The sequence below is a fragment of the Tenrec ecaudatus genome, chromosome 11 (genome assembly GCF_050624435.1).
Source record: "Tenrec ecaudatus isolate mTenEca1 chromosome 11, mTenEca1.hap1, whole genome shotgun sequence".
Lineage (NCBI taxonomy): Eukaryota > Metazoa > Chordata > Mammalia > Afrosoricida > Tenrecidae > Tenrec > Tenrec ecaudatus.
In genome coordinates, this window is record NC_134540.1 from 5811244 (window position 1) to 5823674 (window position 12431).

At 54.2% G+C, this 12431-nt stretch overlaps 1 protein-coding gene across 1 annotated transcript in view; it reads left to right on the forward strand.

Annotated features, from left to right (window-relative positions):
• The window catches only part of MTUS2 (microtubule associated scaffold protein 2), a 283680-nt gene that overhangs the window by 251927 nt on the left and 19322 nt on the right, over window positions 1–12431 (forward strand). Inside the window, exon 9 of the mRNA XM_075562809.1 lies at window positions 8051–8265. Within this exon, the coding sequence (XP_075418924.1) occupies window positions 8051–8265 (215 nt within the window). The remainder of the gene's footprint in view (window positions 1–8050; window positions 8266–12431) is intronic.

A 12431-nucleotide genomic window follows, 5' to 3' on the forward strand; every position in this document is an offset into this window, starting at 1 on the left:
TTTCAGCAAAGCGCTGCAGCAGGGCGTCGACTGTGCCAAGGATTTGGGAGGCCAGCAGGAAGAGACCGTATGTGTGCCCATTCCGAAGGGAGGTGAGAAATCACCGAACGTTACCATCATCACAGCCACGTAGCCTTTGCCAAAGACCATTCAAAACTGGTGGCAGTGCCGCATCGATAAGGAGCCGCCAGAGCTTCAAGCTGAGTTCAGAGAGAACGTGGAAGACAGGCTGTCATTGCTGCAGATAGATGGATCCCGACCGAAAGCAGAGGAAACCAGAAGGACGCTTACTTGGGCTTTACTGATGACGTGAAGGCATTCGACTATGCTGATCATGCCGAACCATGGATAACATGGAGAAGAAGGGGATTCCAGGACACCGCACGGTGCTCCTGCAGAACCCGCACAGGGGCCAAGAGGCAGTGGCTCAAACAGAACACGAGCATACTACATGGCGTAAAATCAGGGAAGGCGTGGGTCCGGGTGGTCTCGTTTCAGAACACTGACTGAAGCGATATGCTGGGCAAAACTCATGAGGAGCTGGACTTCATCAAGATGGGAGGAAGGCTCCTTCACAGCCTGCAGGCTGCAGATGACACAAGCTTGCCTGCCGAAAGTGCAGAGGACTCGGAGTACTTACGGATGAAGAGCAAGGACCACACAGCCTCGTTTGGATTACAACCCAGCCTCGAGAAGACCGGACACTCACAGCTGCACCGACAGACAACACCATGCTAAATGGAGGAAAGACCAAGGCGGTCAAGGTTCTCATTTTACTCTCACCGCAATCAACACCCATGGACGCTCCTGTCCAGAAACCACACGATGCGTTTCACTGGGCAGATTAGCTGCATCGGACTTTGGAAATGTGTTCCTGAGAAAAGGGGTCAGACTTTGAGGATGAAGGCGAGCCCCACCCAAGACATGGCCTCCTAGGCATGTGAGAGTTAGATGCCGAATAAGGCCTGGGAACGAATCCAGGCCTTTAAACGACGGTGTCGGTGATGAACGGTGAAAAAGCAAATGGGAAGAAGGACAGCCAGAGTGTCTCGTCGGAGTGAGGATGGTGAGGCGTCATCGCACGCACTTTGGACGTGTGGTCGGGAGAGCCTAGTCCCTGGAGAAGGACATCGTGCTTGGTCAAGCGGACGGTCAGCAAAGCAGAGGAAGAAGGGATTAGAGAGCGGCTGGAACAGCAGGCTCACACGTGGCCCCGGCTGTGAGGGTGATGCGGGATCGGGGGGATACAGGGGTTTGCTGTGCGTCGGAACGCACCCGGGGCCCCGACTCAGCACAACAGCACGATGCTGAATGAGCCTTGGCGGAGCTTTCCGACTGAGAAGGCCTGGAAAGAAAGCCACAGTTCCATCTGTATCCCCCAACGAGAACCCCGTGAATCTCGGCGGTGTCTCCACAGCCACCCCAGGGTGGAGGAGGACCAGGCAGCGCTTCACTTCCATCAACCCTGTTAGCCTCGGATGCCTCTGGTCCTGGCTAGTGTCACAAAGAGCGGTTGTCACTCACCCCGATCATCTCAGCCAGCACCAGGCGAACCACAGGCAGGGAGGGGCTAAGAGAAGGGGCCGCCCTTGGTGTCACTTTGACTGTCACGTACCCATTGGAGTCCACCCAGATGCAACCATCCGGTCGCTTGTTGTGAACAGCATGGAGGTTTTTCAGCCACACAGAGACTATCGATTGGAGTCCATCCCGGCTCAGCGACTCTGAGGACAGAGTAGGGCTGACCCCGAGGGCTTCCTTGGCTGTCATCCTTGCAGGAAGGGGCCCCAGTGACGTGGTGGGTAATGGAAAGGTCAGTCATGCCGACCCACGAGCCACCCCTCGGCAGAAAGATGCGTTGATCTGCTTCCACAGAGGGTCCCCGCCACCATCAAGTTGGTTCCGACTCAGAGTAACCCTCTATAGCAGTGGCTCTCAACCTGTGGGTCGCAACCCCTTTGGGGGGTCAAACAACCCTTTCACTGGGGTCGCCTAAGACCATCAGAAAACATATAGATATTTCACAATATATAATTACATATTGTTTTGTGATGAATCACTGTGCTGCAATTATGTTTAATTATGTTCAATTTGTAACAATGAAAATACTTCCTGCATATCAGATATTTACATGACAATTCATAACAGTAGCAAAGTGACTGTGATGAAGTAGCAATGGAAATAATGTTATGGTTGGGGGTCACCACCACACGAGGAACTGGATGAAAGTGTTGCAGCATTAGGAAGATTGAGAACCGCTGCTCGCAAGATTGAGGCTGTCAGTCTTGCCAGGAGCAGCCAGCCTCAACTTTCTCTCTTGGAGCGGCCAGGGTTGAGGGCAGGGAGGGGGTTGAACCAACAACGGCGAGATGACCGTCTTGGAAACCCTTCGGAGCAGCACAGGGTCTCTATGAATTGGAATCAGCTTGAGTCTCACATTCCCGGGAGCAGACGGCTACCTCTTTCTCCTTTGCAGCGGCTGGCGGGGTTCAAACCACCGACTTTGCAGTCAGCAGCTGAGCGCTCAAGCCCTGGGCCACCAGAACTCAGCCTGGATGCAGTCACAAAAGGACCAAAGAAGTCGTGTGGCTGGAGCTGGTGGGATGGGTGCTAACTGCAAGGTCAGCAGTTCGAAGCCACCAGCCTCTCCATGGGAGAGAGACGAGGCTTTCTACTCCTATAAAGATTTATCACAGGGAGTGGAGACTTGGGCACAGGGGCATCACCTTCACTCCCCCCACCTCTGCCATGTTGACCCGCTGGGTGGCGGGCCAGGGGGGAGTCTCCCAGGGGGAATCCCAGGGTCTGGACAACCAACCGCACAGCCCAGGAAGCCCCATCCTGCAGTCTGCTGTGTGTTAGAAAGTTGTAACCCAGCGCGGTTTCATGGGCCGCTTTCAGAAACAGAGCGCCAGGCCTTTCCTCTGTGTCCTTCCCAGCCAGGAGGTTCTGCTAAGGGCAGCGTGACATCACAGGAACAGAAGTTCCAGAAGATAGCGTTTCCCCTGGCCTGATGGAAATTGGAGGGACCCTGGGTTACACATTGGGCTGCTAACCACGAGGTCAGCAGTTCCAACCCAGCAGCCTCTCCACGGCAGAAAGAGGAGGCTTTCTGCTCCTATAAAGATTGACAGCCTCAGAAACCCACAGGGCAGTTCTGCCCTGTTTAACAGGGTCGCTGAGTCAGAATCGACTCAATGGCAGTGAGTTTAGGTTGTTCTTTTCGTTCGGTCGGGGCTTGGAGTGAGAGACAAGGCATTGGAGGAGGCAGGCAGATTTTTGTCTTTCTGTTTTGTGAGCTGCTCGGCCAAGAACAGCAAGAGACAGGCGGTGGGGGTATGTAGCCCTTTCCCTCTCCGGGGTAATTCTATTTCAAGAACAGACCTGTGATAGTCTAGCCAGCCAGTGACAAAAGCCAGAAGCTTCCCCGAGAGTGAGATACTCTCACCCGCCGGCCCCTGCTGGCTCCCAACCATGGGGGGGGGGGGGGGTGCGCCCTCTGGTCAGTGACTGTGGGCACAAGAGCACTGGCTGGGGATGTGGGCGCTCTCAGGTCAGTGACTGTGGACACAGGAGCACTGGCTGGGGATGTGGGCGCCCTCAGGTCAGTGACTGTGGACACAGGAGCACTGGCTGGGGATGTGGGTGCTCTCAGGTCAGTGACTGTGGACACAGGAGCACTGGCTGGGGATGTGGGCGCCCTCAGGTCAGTGACTGTGGACACAGGAGTACTGGCTGGGGATGTGGGCGCCCTCAGGTCAGTGACTGTGGACACAGGAGCACTGGCTGGGGATGTGGCCCAGCTTGTGACAACTGGAACCACTGCTCAGCCTGCTGGTCCTTATCTGACACCTGTCCCCCACAAGTGCTCACGATCTACAGCAGGCCGCTGCCGTCCTGGCCAGGGCATCTGGGAAGCAGAGGGCCAGGGTGTCAGCGGGAGAATGCTCACCTTCCACCAGGGAGACCATCCACGCCAATGTCAAGCGCTCTCCGGCAGGCCGCCAAGCACGCTGACCAAGTCCCCCTGTCCTTCCGCAAGGCCTTTGCAGACCAGCCTCTCCAGGAGAAGACAGGCTTGTCTGCCTGAGACGGGAAGGTGCCTTGATGCCCACAGAGGGAAATCCAGCCACTAGCGTCCGCCGAGGTGTCTCAAGCCTTAGACCTCAAGATTAAAAAAAAATTAACCTCAAAAACATCCCAATGCCATGAGGTCAATTTCGACCCTCTGGGACACTCAGGATGCTCCTTAGAAACAAGGATGGCCAGACTTCATCTCACGCACTCTGGACACGTTCTCAGGAGAGCCCCATCCCTGGAGAAGGACATCGTGCTTGGTGAAGTGGAGGGGCGGCAAGAAAAGAGGGAGACCTTTCACGTGATGGGCGGACATCGTGGCCACCACCACAGGCTTCCACGTGAGAACCATCGTGAGGACAGAATAGGACCGGGCCGTGTTCCCTTCTGTTCTGCACGGGGTCACTGTGAGTCAGAACCAACCCACAGCACCTAGCAACAATACAAATGATCTCTCCGTCGGCCTCACACAGGCTCCCAGGGGAGGGGGTGCAGCCACCCTCGTGAGCCGCCAGCCCCTCCCAGGATCCCTGCCTCTGAGAAAGCCACCCTCCAGACATACAGAGGCTCTGTAATGCCCCGGGATTCCGCTCCCGGGGGGCTTATTCCAAGGAAAAGAGCTAACCACCATGTACAGGGAGCGTAGCTGTTGAATGACTTCCGTGCAAGATCGCCGTAGAAAACACGAAGAGTTCAACTTGTTGTTGAACAGAAACAGTTGGCATTGACTGAGTGGCTTGCGATTCCTGGAGACCCCATGCCTGTCAGAGGAGAACCGGACCCCACTGGGTTTCGATGGGCATGAGATTTCAAAAGGAGACAGGATTTTCTAGAAAGCGCAAAACCAAACCCACTGCCGTTGAGGCCATTCTGCCTCGTGGCAACCCCCTAGGACAGAGTAGAACTGCTCCTTAGGGCTTCTGAGACTGCCTCGCCTGTCTCACACAGCCCATTTGGTGACTTTGAACCACTGCCTGTGCAATTAGCCCCTGTGTTAGTCCAGGTAAACTAGAGAAACAAATCTATAGACATCATATGTGTATAAGAAAGCTTTATATACAAGAGCAATTAAATACTGAGAAAACATCCCAGCCCGATAACAATCTATAAAGTCCTCTTCAGACTCACATGCAAAGACATCAAATGCAGAAACATCATAGGCCAGTAGGTGGGAAGTCTTGTGGATCCAGTGACAGTGTTAGCATCTCAGCGCTGGCAGGGGTCTCCACGTGGCTCCTTCAGCTCAGAGCACTAGTGTAGCTCCATGTGTCAGCTGCAATGTCTCCCAGGGAGTGAGCAGAGTGTCTCCCATCTCCAAGGAGGAAATACAGGAGTTCCCAGAATCCTCAGGAGAAGGCCATGCCCACACAGAACCCTCATTGGCTATGACCTGATGGAGAGACTAGACTCCACCCCTTCAATCTTAATCCTCAAATTGACACTAAATGATATCACTACCACAGTCACCAGTGCTTAACCAACAGGGCCACCAGGACTCCATCTCCACCCATTCAGACTCCAAAGCTAAACTCATCACATGGGGTCCACATTGCACTGCCAACCCCAAGGTCAGCAATTCGAACCACCAGCCACTCCAAGTGAGAAAATGAGGCTGTCTGCTCCCATAAAGATGTACAGCCTTGAAATCCAGAGAGGCGGGTCTCATCTGTCCTATTGGACCACCTAGGGACAGTTGTTGGAAGCCAATTTCTCTTCCTGGCTGCATGTCCCATTATTTCCTTGCTGTATGAACTGTGGTTGACATTGAGCTCATCTGACAGAGGGTCTCACAGCAATGTCACTGAGCTATCGTCTCAAGAAGAAGCCATGGTGGCCCCATGGGTTAAGCATTCGCCTGCTAACCAGAAGGTTGCCCATTCAAACCCACCAGCTGCCCCTCGGAAGAAAGATGAGGCTGACAATGTTTGTTTGTTTGTTTGTTTGTTTGTTTGGGTGCAGGGGTGTTAAAACTGCAAGAGTATCTACTACTTCTTCCTGTTGGCCCTCAGACGTTGGCAGATGTCTGTGGAGGTTCTAAAGGCAGCTTGAGTCTTAGGTTAGGGTTTGTTGTTTGTTGTTTTAAGAGAAGATGTCTTAAATCTTAAAGACTCCAAGAAGACAGAGACAGGGACACAGCATCGGAGAAGGGAGACCCGGAGAGAGATAGTGCCTTGGTAGCACAGTGGTTAAGCACTCGGCTGTAGACAGGTGGAGGTTTGAACTTAGCAGTCGCTCTGCAGGAGAAAAGACCGATCCTGACTCAGAGGACCCTACAGGACAGGGGAGAAATGCCCCTGTGGGTTTCCAAGACTGTAACTCTTTACAGAAGTTAGAAAACCTCGTCTTTCTCCAGTGGAACGGCAGGTGGTTTTGAACTGCTGACCTTGCAGTTAGCAGCCCAGCATGTAACCACTACGCCACCAGGACCCCCTGCAGGAGAAAAGACCTGGTCTGCTCCCACAAAGGCTTCTGGGAGTGCACTCTTCCGACCATGGAGCAGCTGAACTCTGTCCAGTAGGGCCACGGTGAGTTGGAATCCAGTTGACTGCGATGGCTGTGTCCCTCTTCCACATCCCGTGTTCACCACTAACCTCCTGTGTCTAAAAAGTAGAGGATTTTAAAGATTACTGCATTTATCGCTGTGGAAGACAATGTGTGCTTGTCAGATCCCATCACAACGGCCTGACGTACAATGGAAGGAAGCACCGCCCGGGCCCGGGCCATCCTGACGATTGTTACGTGTGAGCCCATGGTCGCAGCCACTGGGTCCATCCAACTCACTGAGGGTCTTCTGCTCTTTCACTGACCAACCATAATGTCCCTTCCCAGGCCCCTGCTGAAGTACCCGTGTCCTGCATGCACAAGCCCCTCTGGCTGTACTTGCCAAACAGATTTTGTTTGTTCTTCTGGCAAAACCAAACAAAACAAACCCACCGTGGTGAGCTGATTCCAACTCATCGTGACCCGTAAAGGGCCAAGTAGAGCCGCCCCTTCCAATTTCCAAGCTATCAATCATCGACACCAATCTTTACAGGAGCAGAACGCCTTGTCTTTCTTCCAGGGAATGGCTGATGAACTTGACCAGCCAGCCCGTTGTTAGCAGCCCAGTGCTGAACCCACGACCCCACCAGGGCCCTCTGTTCTACCGCCAGTCTGCAGTCTGTTCAGTCTTCCCCGCCCACTCCACAGTCCAGAGGCATCGATTCTCTCCGATCAGCTTCTAAGGGCTCAGAGCAACCCTGTAGGACAGGGGAGAACTGCCCCTGTGGGCTCCCCAGACAGTAACTTGTCTCTGGAGTGGAAAGCCCCGTCTTTCTCCTGAGAAGCTACTGGTGGTTCCAGAGCTCTGGACCTTGTAATGAGTAGCCCAGCGTGTGACCACCACACCACCAGAGCTCCTCTATGAGTCAGAATTGACTCGATGGCATTGAGTTTCACTTTGTTTTATAAGATCAAGGAACGGACTCGCAGGCCATCGAGTGGAGGCCGACTCACAGCGACCCTGTAGGACAGGGCAGAACTGCCCCTCTGAGTTCCCGAGACCGTGACTGTTTATGGGAGTAGAAAGCCCCATCTTTCTCCCAAGGAACAGCTGGTGGTTTTGAACTGCAGACCCTGCAGATGGCAGCCCGATGCATCACCACCACGCCACCAGGGCTCCCTCTTGTTTTATGAAGGGCACAATAATGCACCTTAGAATCACAAGCCACTGGGGAGCCAGAGGGCAGCCTGTGACCCTAAGACAGAGTTCAGAGGAGGAGGGTTGGAAACGGGAACCGCAGGGCAGGGGCAGGATGTACGATGGGGTGTTGTGAGTGCTGGTGGGGCGCACCGTGCGTCTGAACTGGTGCACGGAGGCCAGTGTGCTCTGGAAGCCCCCACCGAGCAGTTAGCACGAGCAACACAGACCCTGCGGGTGTCTCCTGGTGGGGTCCCCTTCTAAGGCTGGCCACGGCCACCCTCTCCCCATCAGCCTTCACCACAGCCAAATACGAGAAGCTGCAGCAGGAGCGGGAGGAGCTGGAGAAGCGCTTTGAGGCTGAGGTTCGGGGGCTGCGCTGGCAGCAGCAGGAGGTGCTCCGGGCGCTGGAGGAGCGGCTGCAGCTGCAGTTTGAGGCCGAGGTGCTGCGGATGCAGGAAGAGCACCAGGGCCAGCTGCTGAGGATCCGCTGTCAGCACGAGGAGCAGGTCAGTGGCCATGTCCTGCATCCCTGTCCTCACAGTCACTGTCACTTCCTGGGGAGACGGGGGGGGGGGGTGAGGGGGGCACTGCTGGCACCAGCCACCGCTATAGCAAAAAGCACTTATGGTAGGTTGGCGTCCAGTCTCCACCCACCTGCCTGCTTGCCTTCTCTCCCCCTCCCTTTCTCTCCCCCAGGGCTGGGAATGCTCTCCCTTCACATCCTCCATGGCTCCTGTGCTCCCTTCAAAAGTTTTCTTCATGACATGTTTCTCTCCTGCTTCCTCCCTCCCTCTTTCTCATTCACCTGCCTGCCTCTCCTCTCTCCCTGCTTGTCTCCCTCTCTCCCCTCCTGTGTTAGACAAGATTCTCTAGAGAAACAAAACCAGGACACTTATGGTTTATATATATGATGATAGATATATATAACACAAAGTTATATAACAGCCCATTAGTCCACACAGCAGTACAGAGGGCTCAGCTCAACTCACTTCTGTGGAACAGTTAATATACTGGAAGTCCTTCAGCTTACGAGGGCTGCTGGGTCCAAGGTCAAGGAAACAGGCAGCTGAGTCTTCTGTAGGGCAATGCAGGCAGTCTAGCCACAAGCAGCAAACAGCAAGGCGGGTCACCAACAGTCAGCCAGATGACAGGATCCGCAGTCCCCAGCTCAAGCAATGTACACACCAGCAGTGGCAAAGCAGGTCTCGAAGGAACCTTAAGCTCTAGCAACACAATCCACAGGTTGGCAGTCCCACAGGTAGCGTAGCTTACAAGCTGAGGCAGAGAACCAGCTAAGGCAGCCATGTGCTGGTCTGATCATCAGAGAGCAAGAGAGAGGTGGGACTCGCCAAGCCATTTATTTCCTTGCCCTCCAATTAAAATGCAACCTGATTAATCCCGCATGTTCTTATCGGCCAGGTTGGCACAGTAAACCTACCTATCACACCTCCCCTTCTCTCTTTCTCTCCTCCTCTGTCCCTCCTGCCCTCCCTCCCTTCACTATCCTCCTCCCCTTCTTTTGAACGCCACGCGGTCGCTGCTGTGGAGAAAGGCACGGCCAATCCGAGCGTCCCTCCACACACGCCCGTCAGCAGCATGGGAGATAGTCTTCGAGATGCGCGGCCACCCTATGGTGTGATTTCAGTTTTAAAGGTGACCACTCAGTTCAGGGTTCATCCACTCTCCTTGACTCCAGAAAACCCGGAGCTTTTGAGATGTCAACATTCTGTCCTGCACATTCCCCCTTTTGATCAGGATGCTTCTGTAACTATATACATGGGTTTTTGGGTTTTTTTCCTTTTAGGGACGACCTGGGCAGGTTTTATTGTTGATGTTGTTGTTTTCCAACAGTTACAAAGCAGGTTGTAAGGGCATCGGAGGGGAAGTGCAGGGAATTGAGGTCAGCAGCAGAGTTTTCACGTAGCCTGCAGGGCAGTCGCAGAGGAGGGAGATTACCAGGACTCCACAGGACAGAGTCAGGCAGAGCAGAGCCGGGTTCACAGTGAAGGATCATTGGTCAAGGGATGCCCTGATGGTTAACCGGCCACCATCTCGCTCTCCCAGTCCCATGACAGAGGAGGCCACTGGTGGTTCATGGAGCTGTGCGCCACACACTCCATGTCCCAACTCTCCTCCTTCCCCTGGTGTCCTGGAAGGGCAAAGCTGAGAGCACCGTTCTTGACCTAGCACACCTGGCCTCACCACACACTCACTTCAGGTGGTGCAGGGGGCCAGGGACAGAGAGATCAGCAGTAGGGGTCCACCCGAGGGGCCCAGGAAGAGAGACGGGACAGCCTGCTCCTGCAAAGTGAGCCACCGAAGCCCCATGGTGCCCACGTCGACTCCGACCCGCCCGGGGCCCCAGCTATTAGGGGTCTTTTGAAGGTTGTTTTAGTGCTTTTGTGCTTTTCACTAAACCAAAACACCAACCTCCCCACCATCATCGAGTCCTGTGGCAGGGACACCCAGCCCTTGGGCCCTCCCTCAAACCTAACCAGACGCCCTGCCACCCAGGGGATGCAGACTCAGAAGGCTTCTACAGCACAGGGTGGAGCTGCCCCTGTGGGCGTCCCAGAGGGGCACTCTGGGACTGGACAGCCTCGTCTTTCTCTTATGAGACGGCCACTGGTGGTTTCAAACTGCCGACCTTGCAGTTAGCAGCCCCACGCTTAACTGTTTGGCCATGAAGGCTCCTCCAGCAGGCCATGCAGGCCCAGGAAATCATCAATATAAGCTAACATCCCACTCCTCACCAAAGAGAGGCCATCGCATTTGGGGTGAGTTCGTTACATCTTTGACCAGTCTGACCCCAGAACAATGTTAGAAATATCCAAATGGTCCTTGGTAGCCCATTCGGACTCCTACCCACCATATAGGCCAGAGGGGAACTGCCCCTGTGGCTTTCTGAAGCTGTAAATATCTATGGGAGCAAACAGCCTCATCTTCCTCCCCTGGAGCAGCTAGTGGATTCAAACAGCTAACCCTGCCATCAGCAGTCTAACGTGTAACCCCTTACACCATCAGGGCTCCTTCACCAACATGCTAGGAAATCCCCTTCATATCTTATAGACCGTCTGCTCTGCAGTCCGTGAGCACAGGGGTTGTGGCTGGGTGCTCTCACGTTGATCCTAGCACATGACAGTGTAGAACTGCCCCACAGGGTTTCATCGGCGACGTCTTCAAGGGACCAGGTCACCAGGTCTTTCTCCCAAGAAACAGACAGCAGATTTGAACCACTGGCTTCTTGGTTGGCAGCTGTGTTGGTCTGAGTCAACTAGAGACACAAATTCATAGACACTCATGTGCATAAGAATGAGCTTTATATAAAGAGTAATCATATATGAAGGAAACATCCCAGCCCAGTCCACATCAAGTCCATCAGTCTGACATTACCCCGTATGTCTGATACGAGTCCATAAATTCCTCTTCAGACTCATGCAACACATGCAATGACACTGAACGCAGAAAGATCACAGGCCAGGTGGAAAGTCTTGTGGATCCAGTGGTGGTGAAAGCCTATCAGTGCTGGTGTGGGTCTCCACGTGTCTCCTCCAGCTCCCGGGCTCTGGCTCCATCAGCATAGCTTCATGTGGCTTGTCAGCAGGAATGTCTCGCAGGGAAAGAGTGTATCTGGCCTCCAGTGAGCTATTTATCTTAATAGCACTTCCAAATGAGGTCATCAAGCTGTGGACTGATTGACAGGCTAGACTCCACCCTTTCGCAAGTTGACAGGAGAGGATGTAACTGCCACAGCTCCTTCCCGTGCAGGTGGAAATAGTCATAAGCAAATATATATGTAGCACATGTTATACACCAGGCATCATTCTGTGAGCTTTCCTGTACCAGTCCCTTAGTCCTCTCAGCCATACTGGGTGGTAGGCCCCCTTCTTCCAACCAAACCAAACTCCCTGCACCGAGACAATTCTGACTCATCAGGACCCAGCAGGGCCACGTAGAACTGCCCTGGGGGATTCTGAGGCTGTAACTACAGGAGCAGACAGCCTCGTCTTTCTCCTGTGAGGCGCCTGGTGGACTCGGGTTACAGGTGAGAAGACTGAGGGCCCAAGGCTGCATCCGTTGCCAGAATACGGAGAGCTAAACGAGGGTGAAGCCAGGCCTGAAGCTGAGCTGACTCAAGCCCGTCAGCTGGACTTGTCTGCTGGGTGCCTGAGGGGCTGGGGGAACCGAGAGCCATGCCTTCCGTGTCTGTGGAAGTTGGACACTGAATCAGGAAGACTGAAGAAGAAGCTCCTGAATGGTGGTGCTGGCGAAGAGTGCCAAAAGCACCAGGGACGGCCCAAAGAACCAACAGATCTGTCCTGGAAGAAGTACGGCCAGCATGCTCTTTAGATGCAAGGATGCGAGACTTTGTCTCACATACTTTGGACTTGGTGTCCGGAGAGACCAGTTCCCGGAGAAGGCCATCATGCTTGGCAAAGCAGAAGGGCGGTGTAAATGATCAAGGCCCTCGGCAAGATGGGCTGACATGGTGGCTGCAACAGTGGGCTCAGGCATAGGAACAATGTGGGGATGGCGCGGGACGGGGCAGTGTTTCCACTCCGTGGTCCCCCGGGACTGGACAACCCATGACAATCACAACAGATCCACACCAGCGCAGCGCTGAAGAATGGATCCTCTGGTAGCTTTTAGGTCAGCAGTCTTCCTGCAGACA